Source organism: Talpa europaea, assembly GCF_964194135.1.
Source record: "Talpa europaea genome assembly, chromosome: 5".
Taxonomy (NCBI): Eukaryota; Metazoa; Chordata; class Mammalia; order Eulipotyphla; family Talpidae; genus Talpa; species Talpa europaea.
The window spans coordinates 37,297,414-37,310,934 of NC_140071.1; the positions used below are offsets into that span (position 1 = coordinate 37,297,414).

At 37.6% G+C, this 13,521-nt stretch overlaps 2 protein-coding genes across 2 annotated transcripts in view; one reads left to right on the top strand and one right to left on the bottom strand.

The window, feature by feature from the left end:
• Positions 1-13,521, bottom strand: part of ADGRV1 (adhesion G protein-coupled receptor V1) — a gene marked incomplete at both ends in the record, with an annotated part of 443,017 nt that overhangs the window by 50,538 nt on the left and 378,958 nt on the right. The window contains one exon of the mRNA XM_084233539.1: positions 7,000-7,121. Within this exon, the coding sequence (XP_084089665.1) occupies positions 7,000-7,121 (122 nt within the window). The remainder of the gene's footprint in view (positions 1-6,999; positions 7,122-13,521) is intronic.
• LOC311170999 (ubiquitin-like FUBI-ribosomal protein eS30 fusion protein) lies at positions 9,646-10,174 on the top strand. The gene has a single exon (XM_084233538.1). The coding sequence runs from the start codon at positions 9,691-9,693 to the stop codon at positions 10,090-10,092; it is 402 nt and encodes a 133-aa protein (XP_084089664.1). The 5' UTR covers positions 9,646-9,690; the 3' UTR covers positions 10,093-10,174.

Consider the following 13,521-nt stretch of genomic DNA (forward strand, 5'->3'; position numbering starts at 1 on the left):
TGAACCTGAGTGGTTCTGGTTATAAACAGAAAATGCTTTACAACAAATTTAAGCTGGGTAATATATATAAACTGTTTGTTGGATGTGGCTTAGATAATAATCAGTCCAAACAGTGTTGATCTAGCCCTTGAGTAGGGAGGGTCCTGGAGATTCCCTGTTCTGACAGGCATTAGACTTTTAGCTGTTGCAGATCTGGGGATGCTTCTAGCTTAAATGGTTGGAATTGTGGGGTACATGCAGAGGGTTTAGACAATAACTGCATTAATATTTTAAATATTGACAGGGTTTCCATCACAGCCTACCAGTTGAGTATCAGGGTTAGCAATTATTCCCATTAATTGTCACACAATTTGGATATACCCTGAACTAAACAATTTAGGAAAGTTATTATCTGTATTAGTATAAATCTATTTAGAAATGACAAACTCAACTCATTTTTTAAAAACTATACAGGGCCTCCCCTGGTGGCGCAGCGGTTGAGCGTTGGGCTGCGAGGCTGCCTGCAGCCTCTGCAGCGCGGGTTCATTCCCCCGCCGCTGGCGAGGGTCCCACAAAAAAAAAACACACACACACACACAGGTTACTGGATTAATGGATTAGAGAATGAAGAATATTAAACATAGCCCTTTATGAATTTTTATGGACAATATAGAGATTTAGTTATATGATGGATAATAAACTGATGTCACACTGATGAAGTTTCTCACTGGTTTGGTAACAGCTGTCTTGGCCTTGTCCAAACACATCAATGAACAAGAAAAATTTTAAAAATACACGTAGTAGACATCTGTTTTGACCTGCCTAGCACTGTTGATGAATTTTTTCATTCCACGTGGTTTTTGTGCAACACCTTGACTCTTTCCCCCACTAGAGTCTGCTCATGTCCTGGGCCTGCCCAGAGTAGCTGTCACCATATCACTGGCTTCTGGATGAACTGGGATCCAAGGTGAGGGTAATTTAAGTCCTTCATGGATTGTCCTATTGAGCACTAATCTCTTTTTTCTGCTGGGACTGAAAAGCTGTTAGATGAGTCTGCACTGGCAGTGGCCACCAAACTCTATGCACTCAGAAGCAAAAAGCAAGATAAAGTCCCAATACCTCTGGAATTTGGGATTGCTAACCAGTAAGTATGAAATTACATTTTTAATTTTTAAAATTTTAAAGTCCTATTTTTGACATGAAATAAAGCACAATAAATTTAGGATTTTTTCACCTTACATCAAGCCAATCATGGAGAAGTAGCAAAAACACAGGTGTTATGACATGTTAGGGAGAATTTTTAATTCCTAGAATTAAACTAGAATTAAGAATAAACTTAAGGGCATTTCTCCCTTCATTTTCTATATTGACCTCACTTTTGAGACCCAACAGTTTAGTATTTTTGAAACAGTCAAGAAAATATAAATTGTATGGATAATTAAAAAGAACTGGAAAAAAAGTTCAATTCTTGAAAAATAAATCTTTATAGTTCAAGGAAGATTATTAAGCAATGAAAATAACAGACATTTAGAATGATGATTTTAAAAAAATCTCACTTTTGCATATGTATCATGCTTTATAAAGTATTTTATATACTTTCTATACTTTATATATATTTCTTAAAAGTTCAAATGTGTTGGGGTGTCAGAAAAGTCATGACACATTTTTGCTTGAAAAACATAGAAAAAAAATACATCATGACTTTTCTGACAGCCTAATATTAAAAGTTTGGTAGCTCAATCTTGAATCATTAGAAAGTGATCAAGAAATTCCTGATAATCTTTTAAGTGATCAAGATTTTTCTTTTAAAACTGCATCACATCATAAATATAAAAAAATCAGAATATTATAGAATTCATACATTTTCTCTATTAGTCCCAGAGCATCTACAAGAATAATAAGCTGGATAAAAAGTGAGGCCTCTGAGTAAAATACTATGACCAAGCATAAGATACATAATGTACTTTTGAGGTATTGACAAAAGCCAGTGGAAAAACAGAGGAAACAACAACTACCAAAAAAAAACCCATTAATCTTTATAGAATATATACATACTTAAAAGATCTTAATACTATATAACTGTATCTATAGAGATAAGCAGAAATATCCAAGTTGAGGACATGAGGCAGGTTATAAATTAAATGATCCTGATATGCCCTAGAGAAATCATATTTTCCAAGTCTATTACTAGGCATTTCTTTTAAGAACGATTCACTGAATGCTTGGTATCAGGCATGTGTCAACGTGTCAGATCCCAGGAAACAGTGATACAAATGATCATTGCTTCACTAATGTCATATAGACAGAATTAGCAGATTAAAGAGGAGTTTGAATAGTTTCAGTTTTCACTTAATACTTAGCTTGTATTTACCCCATTTTTTTGACCATAACAAACTGTTTTATATCACCCCTAAGATACAGTTTAATGCTAAACTTTTAACGCCCTCTTTTATCAACAATCCTCCGTAAGAGTATAATAAACTTTTTTGTGTGTGTGTGTGGCTTGATAATTTACGTTGGTTACCATTATATTTTATTTATTTATTTATTTTAATTAATTAATTTATACAAGTATTGGATACAGTCAGAAGCGCAGGAGGGTGAGAGAATTCACCAGAGTCAGAGCAGAGAGCAGAGCTGGCAGACTGATGATGTACACTGCTGAGGGGAGCAGCGGGCAGCAGGAGAGGTCTGTGCGCCATGTGGGACCCTCACCCAGTAGCTGGGGATGGAACCGGTGCTGCAGAGGCTGCGGGCAGCTTCGCAACCCAGCGTTCAACTGCTGAGCCACTGGGGAGGCCCTGGTTACCATTTTAATCTTAAGGTTTAAATTTACTTAATTACTGCTTACTGTTCAATTACAGATTGCAGGTACCTCTCTTTAAGGAGTTCACTTGTTCACAATCTTCTAATCCACCATAGTTTAAGTTATTTACTTTCTGTCTAGAAACTGCTGCATACTATTTACTATTTTTGACCTCATGGTTGTAGTCCATTTCTCTCAACAAACATCCTTCCTTCTTGCCTTTCAGAGTAAAGAGAGCATAAAATGCAAATTACAACTTCCCTTACTTCCAGTTCCAAGGAAGTTTTTTGTCCACCCACCCTTCCTTTTTTCCTAGGCTTCAGAGAAAGAAATATATCTACACTTCCCCTCAGAAAAACTCTTCTGTTTCTGCCTGTCCATGATCTTCTCAGGGTAATGACTTTTCCTCTGGTTGGCAGTTTCTCCTTCTTCGTTGGTTCTTTTCACAAGAAAACACAAAAGCAAGTTCTTTGAAGGAATCAGCCTTCCTTCCTATTACTTTGTTTTTCTTTGCATGCTCCACTAAACTTCTTAAATAATACAAATAACTGTTCTTTGCATGTGTGTACTGTACAACTGCTTTACACTTACTATGACATTTGATTAAATCACACTGTAATCCTAAATGGCACTTATCTCCATTTGACAGATGGAAAGAGTAGAATTAAGTGTCTATATCTGGAGTTAAGTCAGGGTCATGATCTGCTGTATCAGTGGATCTCAAATGAAGACCCCTAGGCCAGCTGCATTGGCATCTCCCAGAGCCTTGTTAGAAATGAAAATTCTCAGATCTACCCTATTAGGAACTCTGGGTGTGGGGCCTAGCCACCTGTGTTTTAATGAGCCCCTCATGTGATAGTGACACACACTGCAGGGCACATCACTGCACCTGATCACATTGTTCTTCACTTCTCTTTCTATTCATCTTCTCTGATACACTTGACGAGGTTGGATATTGTTTTCTTTGACGATTTCTTTTCTACCAGTCACTGTAAACTGTCCCATCCTGTTCCTCTATCATTAAGAATCTCCATCTAGCCCTCTCCTACATGTAAGTGCTAGAACACTGGTACTTTACCAATGTCTCCCAGTCTTACTAATTCACCAATTCCACTACATAGTCCCTAGAGCCCTGCTCTGGATCTGATCTTCATGTAGACTGGTGTTACAGTTCAGCCATTTACCCAAGCCAGGCATTTCTAACTGGTGTATTCTCTTGCACTTTACATTCTTACGTCTAATTGACTAACCAAATTTCATTACTATTTCTCTCTACAATTCTCAAACCTGTCTTGTACTGTCAATTCCTAAGCACATTGCCAGAATGTCTCTAGGCTGGAAAATGACAATAGCTTATCTACCTGGAGCTTCTCTTCTTTCCAGTACCTTCTCTAAGTGTTTTAATTATTCTCCCAAAAAATAGGTGTGAGTATGTTATCCTATCAAAATTTGAAAAACTAAGAACATTTAAAAAAGCTAATGAAATTGAAAGAAAAATTCAGGACCAAACAAACTAAACCCTCCCAGTTTTGATGGTTTTCAATGCTTAAAGTCTAAGGCTTTAAAATCCCACCCCAAGCATGGTGACATGGCATTGAAGTCATCCTGCCCCTTCTATCTCCTCTCCCATCACTAATTTTCTAACTACGAAATCTTTCCTCCTCCCCTCAACTCTTTTCTTAATTTAGGCAAGATTTCTTTTTCCCTTGATTTGAGTAGCTCACATGGGGGGCTGAGCTAATTAGCTTCATGCTAACACAGAGTTCTAGGTAATTTTGCCACAAGCATCTTTGCTGCAAACTAATGGGCCAGCAGGCAGTTGTAAAACAGAAAAATCTCTATTCTTTCTGCCTGAAATACGCATCTCTAACCATACATACATGATGTATTTATGAACATTAAAGGTGTTAAAAACTTAGGAGCAGGTAAAATGAACTATATCAAGGATAATGAAGCCACAAGCTCCATTTAAGGGAGACAGCATCTACTCAGGACTTAAAAATTGCTGACATAGGGTCCTCCCTGGTGGCGCAAGGGGTTAAGATGCAACATTGTGAAGCTATTCGCAACTACCACAGCATGAGTTCGATCCCAGGCCAGGGAGATGACCCACATGGCACAGCAGACCTCTCCTGTCTCGCCCGCTGCTCCCCTCAGCAGTGTATTTCAGTAGATCTGGCAGTTCTGCTCACCACTCTGTCTCTGGTGAATCCTCTCAAACTGCCCCCATAAAACACACATACCTCTGGCCTGTACCCCAGTTCTTGTATGCTTAAAGAAATAAATCTTAAAAAACAAAAACAAAACAGAAAATTGGGCCTCCCTGGTGGCGCAGCGGTTGAGCGCTGGGTTGCGAAGATGCCCGAAGCCTCCACGGCGCCGGTTCGATCCCCGGCTGCTCCCCAGCCACCAAAGGAGGGCCCTACATGGCGCGCAGACCTCTCCTGCCTCCCGCTGCTCCCCTCAGCAGTGTACTTCAGTCCTTCTCCCCGCTCTGGCTCTGGAGAATTCTCTCACCCTCCCACGCTTCTGACTGTACCCAGTGCTTGTATAAATAAATAAAATCTTAAAAAAACAAAACAAAACAAAACAAAACAAAAAAAACCCCAGAAAATTGCTGACATGCAAGTAATGCCATTAGAGAAAAGCTAGAATGCCAGGTTTCTATGTGAAATTTCTCAATTTTAAAACTTTGCAGCAAATATTAAAAAAATCTAAAACTCAATTTTGTTTACCATTGTGCATCCACCAAATTAGACATCTATGAGCTGTCAGTATATACCTGGGTGTCAGTTCCACTAGGGCCTAATGATTCAAAATAAATAAGACAGGGCCTCTGACCACAGTGGCTCAGCTGGGGGCTCACCGCAAATGCTAGCACCCACGTTCTAGGTAGTTTTGTCACAAACAACCCAGCTATAAGGCAATTTTGTAGTAAAAGAGGAAAGAACTGGTTGAGGTGTGGTTTCATTTCTTTGGCTTTACACTCACTGATTTCATTCTTCAGTAAGTGTGATCACCAAAATATGCAATAAAGTATAAAATTATGAAGGAACAGAAGACTTGGAAGACAGCTGAGGTATAATCTAGAAAGGAAAATCAGTTTTTCATGTGGTATAGCCGCGATCCTACAACAATTCAACAACTCAAACATATTTGAATATTTTGTAAATTTTTGTGCTATAATCATTTTCAAATATTTTTACTCATCTTTATACCATTATTAATTTTCCCTCATGTCCTTTTAAATATCTCTCTTTTAAGGTATTTGCAGAGAAACTACTGATTGACAGGAGTAAAAGAGCCCTTCACTCACGCTCCCTAGCACTTTGATAAACTGGCAGAAAGAGAGAAGTTTATATAAATCAACTAGACTGCAGACTTTTAATTATTTTTGTCTCTTTTATCTTCCCAAATTTAATTACGTTTTGATTAGGCACCTTGCTATAATGAATTTGTTCTAAAAAAGCAAACCTCATTTTTTTTTTTTAAGCAAATCTAAATATGCTGGGAGTCATGTTTCAGATGCATGTTATAATCTTAGTGTGCTTTTGACACATGTTCCTTACAAAATGGTGGGCAGGCTGAGGGCTGTTCAGAGACACCTTTGGTAAATTCAAGAGATTGTTTTACTCCAAGATAGGCCTTTTCATTTTGGAAAACAAGAAAAATGAGTTCATTCTCCCATTTGTTAATTTTAGGGTGTACTTTTTTTTCCATTTAACGAAAGCACTGAAAAAGTCAGCTGCAATTTTTGCTACAGTGAGTGGTATAATTTCTAGTTATGCCATCCAAGCACACTCACAAAACCCAATTAGGCTGGGCATTGCCAGACTTGGAGGATATCAATCATTTTTCAGTGAACCAAAACACTCTGATTTCACTAAGAACCAGACATAAGAGGGGACTGCTTGAACACGGCTATCTATTTCACTCCTGAATTGCTCTAAATTCTAGACATAGCCACTGTATAAATACGTGCATAGGGCCTATCTGTCATCCGCAAAGTTTATAAACCTCAATCCTGCTGAAAGAGAAATATGTGTATGTAGTTACTTAGATGTCAAAATGAATTTTATTTTACAACTCAGTGTGATATTATTGGGTGTATGAATTCACCTCTGTGTGGAATTTTTTATTCCATTACATTGAAACTCCATGCCTGGTGTTCATTAGGAAACCTGTGCCACCAGTAGCCAAACTGTAAGACTTACCTGCAGACTGTTGAAAATGACAAAGAGGACCAACATCCAGAAATGTCTGTAAGCCATGTGCAGGCCTCCCCAGAGCCACGTCAAAGAAATCAGGGCAAAGAGATATAAAACCAGTGGGACTTCTAGAAATCATACAGAAAAAAAAAAAAAAAAAGATTTTTTTTAAGTTCAGAAGTTCAGAATCCTACACAGTTACACATATATACAGGATTAATTTTGGTTTCTTTCTTGTGATACTGTTTATGCCTAAGTACCCATTTTGAAAGAAACAACCTTGGAAATCCCATTCTTATTATGCCAGAAAAGGGAAGGCACATTGCTGAATCCACATTCTTTCTGTTTTGCTGGTAGGCAGCCCGGTGGGGGAAGCAATGAGAACGTTCCTCTCCTAGACTGCCACCTGCTGGACTGCTCAGGAAGTGCTATGAATAACTGCAGAGCTGCAACCACATTTCAATCTCAAAGAAGAGTGGGTGTGTAAATTTTAAAAGAATGCACCAGCAGAGAATGGTAGGCAGCAGTGTGTTCCCAAAATAGTACAGTACGACTCAACATTTTAAAACAGAAATGAATAAAAATGTGTGTGTGTGACAGATAAATATGTACTCATATATTTCTGACTGAGAAGACTTTATAGCTAAAACCAAACTTTATCGTTAAGGTTAAGAGCAAAGATGAAGTGCTGGATTCTCCACTGTCAACAGTAAGCTTATTCTACCCATTATTTATAATTTGTTTCAATAGTTTCCAGAACAAATTCCTTCAGAGCGAAGGGACTTTATTATCCTTTCCATTTGTCATTAATGTAAGATTTTAGAATAAAAACCTTAAAGAGGGGATTTTAATATTTAAATAACAAGTCAAAGAAGATTTGGAAAGTGAATCAGATCTTTGCATCTGCAGATAAACACGCTTTCAAGTTATTGAAAAACTCAGGAAGATCATATGACACTCCCTGAAGTTCATATACATGCCATTATCAATTACACATCTAAAATCCATATATAGGCTGTGGGAATTTGTAGAGTTATATACAATTTTAGCAATTTAGAAATTTTCCATTTTGAAACAATCTTCAACTTCTGGAAAAATTGCATTAACAATATCAAAAAGTTTTTCCTGAGTCTTTGAAAATTGCCAACCTGACACCCTCCTTATATAATCCTCAAATCAGAAAATAAACCTTAATCCCATTCAAGATCTGCCAGTTATTCCAATCACTTCCTTCATAGCAGAAGGATCAGTTGACATATCTCTGTAGTATCTTTTAATCCCAAATAGTTTCTTTGTGTGTCCTTGGTTTTCATAACTGATGCTTTTGAAGATTACCAGTCATTTTCTTTGTAGTATGCTCTTAAATTTGAGTTTGGTACTTTCTCATGATTTAGTTTATAAACTTTGGCAGAAATCAAAGAAATGATGTTTATATATTAGCTGCACGAACTCTCCACTATAAAGTAGTTAATAAGAATTTTACATGTTGAAATTAGGTAATCTTTACCTTATCAAATGTTTGATCTATTAATTTATTTATTTTTATTATGGTCTCATAGATTCTCTATTTATTTAGTAGGCTATTATCTGTTAGTCACATTTATTTTGATGGTCAAATTGTCCTGTTAGATTAGTGAGGGCTCTTTCAAGATGGCTTCTGTTATGTTCTTTTTGTTGTAACTTCTCATTCTGTGGACATTTGTTTTCGATACTTCAAACTCATCTTGCACTTTGCCTACCTCAGCTCTGATTTCTTTTAGAGGAGAACAGCATTAGGAAACACTTGGAGCGAGGTATGCTCATTGCTATTGGTGTCTTGCTGCCCCTAAGCTCTCTCAGTAGACAAGAGCTGGAAAATATGCATATGTACACACAAACATACATTTACATCTCTATTTCTATATAGTGAAAATCATCATTCACACCAACATTTCCAATTCCAATTCAACACCACAGGGGGAATTCTAAAATTTCTCCCTTCACTGTTTTCTAACTCTCTTCTCTGTTGTCAAAAAATTTGTTTCTCATTATCCTTAATATATTTAGTTATTGGATCAACTGTCTTATTTGACTATAACCATTCTCCACTGCTTTCATCCTATCGAATGCATAGAGGGTCTTTTACAATCACTCCAGGCTGACACCTCTTGCAGCTTGGACACCTTTTGGTGAATGCACACCATGCTCTGTATCAACTAGTGGCTTTAGGATGGAACTGTTTGGGAAGCAATGGTAAAGGAAAGAACCAGAGGAGAAAGGGGAAAAAAAGGGAAGGGGGTGGGAAAGAGGGAAACTGTTTGTTTGTTGTTTATGTTGTTGTTTATATGTATTATTTTGCTTATGTGTCGTTATCTTATTCAAATATACCCTTCATAGAAAAACATAAAATTGTCTGACTTATTACAATAACTGTATGGGAAAAATAAGAATAATATATAAGACATTATACAGAATGAATAATTACTTTGTTATTAAATGCCTACAGCAGGACAGGAGATACTATATTCAGATTTATCTAATTTTTATAAAAATATTTTGTTTAGGGGGCCTCCCTGGTGGCTCAAGGATTATGAAGCTGTTTTTTGTTTAATGAAAATCATAGAATTTGATAATAATAAAGGATCAGAAGGCTCATTTTTCTCTTTCCCGACTCCATCTTCGCGGCAGCGGCAGCTGTGACCGCGCTCAGTCGCCGACATGCAGCTCTTTGTCCGCGCCCAGGAGCTCCACACCCTCGAGGTGACCGGCCGGGAGACGGTCGCCCAGATCAAGGCTCAGGTAGCCTCGCTGGAGGGCATCGCCCCGGAAGACCAAGTCGTGCTCCTGGCAGGCACTCCCCTTGAGGATGAGGCAACCCTAGGCCAGTGCGGGGTAGAGGCCCTGACCACTCTGGAAGTAACGGGCCGCATGCTAGGAGGTAAAGTCCATGGTTCTCTGGCCCGTGCTGGGAAAATGAGAGGTCAGACTCCCAAAGTGGCCAAACAGGAGAAGAAGAAGAAGAAGACTGGGCGGACCAAGCGGCGGATGCAATACAATCGGCGCTTTGTCAATGTTGTGCCCACCTTTGGCAAGAAGAAGGGCCCCAATGCCAACTCTTAAGTTTTTGTAACCTTGGCTTCTCTAATAAAGCCATTCCATCCAGTCAAAAAAAAAAAAAAAAAAAAAAAGAAGGCTCATTTTTGTTTCTGACAAGATATCCCAATATTTAGGAAACTGCTTAAACTACACAAATGAAATTTCTCAAAGGTGAGGTATCGAGTCTGGCAATTACATTCTTTGCTTCCATGCATAAGTGTAAGTACAAAATTCTATTTTTGGCTCTGTGCAAAGTACAAAAGGACACAGATATTTTGCATAAACAATTAGGAGCCAAGTTTGCAAAATGAGGCCCGCAGGTTCCTCTCCGGCCCAGGGCCAAACAATGCTGACAAAGCTGGGCAGGGAAGCCAGGAGAGCATACCTGAGTTGACCAGAACACCCATGACTAATGTTTTGGGGACTGGCTCCCCAGATTGGAAACTCTGCAAGGAATGAAGCCAGACATAAATAACTCGGTATACAGAACAACAGACACGGGCTATTTTTCAGCAAAGCAAAAACAATTAAGTTGTAATTTTAAATGAAAGAAACAAAGTCAGAATACAGTCAGATTTTGTGGGCCTTTAGTTTATAAAACTTGGAAAGGCTGATTTAAAAAGTGAAAATTCTAAAAATGCGCAACTAGGTATAACATCTTAGAAGGAGCCCATGTTAATTAAGAGGTCCTGAAAGTTCTATTATATTGGCTCTATGTTTAACTACCTGGCACCACTCTTTGGGGACCCTCTTTGGAGCCTACAGTTACAGGGACTGAAGAGAGAAGGAATGTTGGGGGTGGGTGATGGTGATGAAAGGTGGGGAGGCAAATTGTTCTTTGATAGTTATACTATGAATTACATTTGGCAAATTGAAAATTAACACTCCATTTAATGAAATTAATTTTGATTTCATATTTCCTAAGCTGACATTTCATATTTGGTGAGCTTGTATAGGAAACAGAAACTGCTTACTGAAATGGCAATGTTAGAAATTTAGAGGAGAATTAGTTCACAGAAAACAGTCATTTCAATGTTCTCAAAGGAAGCCCTAACAACACAGTATTGGGTCTGAAGAATAAAGGTGAGGCTATATGAAAGACTATGCTATTCAGAATACATAAGGAACACCTACAACTCAACAACAGCAAAATAACCCAATTCAAAAATGGGCAAAGGCTTTGACTAGGTATTTCTCCAAAGAACTGGCCAACAGGCACATGAAAGTATGTTCACCATCATTAGTCATCAAGAAAATGCAAATCAAAACCACAATGACATACTACTTCATACCCACTAATATGTCTATTGTCAAAAAACTAGACAATATAATTGTTGGCAGGCAACAATATAGAGAATTTGGAATCCTTGCACATTGCTGGTGAGAATGTAAAATGATACAGCTACTATACAAACAGTTTGATGGTACCTCAAAAAGTTAAAGAATTACCATATAATTTTATAGTTTCACTTCTAATTATAGAATTAAAATATTGGAAGTAGGGATATGAACAGAGACTTGCACACCAGTGTTCAAGGGATGTTCACAGTGTACCTGAACATCACTCACAGTAGCCAAAATGTGAAAACAACCCAAATGTCCATCAACAGATGAATGGATAAACAAAATATGGCATATAGACAAAATAAAATATTACTTATCCTTAAAAAGGAGTGAAATGCTGACATATGTTATCTATATGTTTCATATGGATGGAACTCGAACATACTATGCTAAGTATAATTAGTCAGACACAAAGGACAAATATTTTATGATTTCACTTATACGAGATACCCAAAGTAAGGAAGAAATCATAGCAACAAAAAGTAGAACATGGGCAGGAAGGAGAGGGGAGTAGGAGTTACTGTTTAATGAGTATACAGTTTATTTGGGATAAAAAAAATTCTAGAATGGATAGTGGTAGCAGATGCACAACATTATGGATGTGCTTAATGCCAGTGAATTGCACACTTAAAAATGGTTAAAATGGTAAATTTTATGTTCTATAGATTTTACTACAATTAAGAAAAAGATGCTAAAAAAAAGGCAAGTGTGTGTCAAGATGAAGTTCCAGCACAGAGAGAAAAAAAATAAATAAATCTTCAAAGTACTTTTTTTTTAAAGATTTATTTATTTATGCATATAAGAACTGGGGTACAGGCCAGAGGTGTGGGGGGTGAGGGGATTCACCAGAGACAGAGTAGGGAACAGAACAGGCAGACAGACCAAAGTACACTGCTGAGGGGAGCAGCAGGCGAGTCAGGAGAGGTCTGCTGCGCCAAGGGGGTCACTTCCCTGGCCGGGGATTGAACTCATGCTGCAATGGCTGCAGATAGCTTCATAGATTGCGTCTTAACCCCTTGTGCCACCAGGGAGGCCCTTCAAACCACTTAATTTAATTTAAATACTTAACTGGCAAGGAGCCACCAATGTGAAAAACATACTATGAAAAGGTCTTAGTGAAAGGAGTTGCCAGCAGAAAGAACAAAAACCCACCCAGCAACCTAAACTGTCATTCAGGATGACTACCATGAAGAAAATCTATGTACAGAAATTAGTGATTCATTGAGAATACACAGTATCTCTTTATTCTGTAGTGAGAAATATCATTTCAATGAATTTAATTGTCATTGATAGAAAATACAGTGCTGTAGTCTCTCTTTTCTTTGTAACTGCAGCTTTGGCCTTGTTGCTATGCACTAGTGACAACAATAATGGCTTCATTATGGAAATCACACCTCATTTACATGAAGCTGAAATTTATTCTGTGTTTACAATCTTCTAAAGTACTTGTTTTAATTTTACCTCACTGACCTTCTGATTCTAACAATTTGAATGTGCTAGTAAAACAAACTCATCAATGTAAAATAAGGAACACAACTGTGAAATAATGTGGACTGAATATCTTTATGGGCTCATTTCCAAAAATAGGCATGCATTATTTAAAGTAGAAAAAAAAAGCAATTAACTGAAATATTGAGAGGGCTTATTTCTTAAATATGGATCTTTATTCTGAAATTAATAGATATTTAGAGACAAAGAAGTTTCACTGATCTCACCCATTTCTTGGTGAGAAAATATTTTCTTCTAGAATTGTTTTATACAATAATTAATGCAAATCCCATAATACATAATCACCACCAGTGTTTTTAGCAAATAAACCTAAAGCCATAGAGAACAACAGGCACATGTTTCATAGAACTGTCAAGTCAGCATTAGGATAGTGTGTGGAAAAGATAACAACAAACTTATGGATTGGACTTGCAAATTTTTCAAGGAAACTCTATTCCTCATTTGGGGGGCTTGCATTCCTTTCCTTTGAGCACTAGTCCTATACTTGGTTCTGACTAAATTCTGTTTTGCTTCAGTACTTGGACACATATCCAAAAAAGTTCTTAAAAACCCATTTGGATAAAGGCAAACCCACTCTAAGTCCTGTGGCTCTTATCTCCA

Excerpts from the sequence above, each read along its gene's own strand:
- LOC311170999 (XM_084233538.1), top strand. The coding sequence starts at position 9,691 with ATGCAGCTCTTTGTCCGCGCCCAGGAGCTCCACACCCTCGAGGTGACC.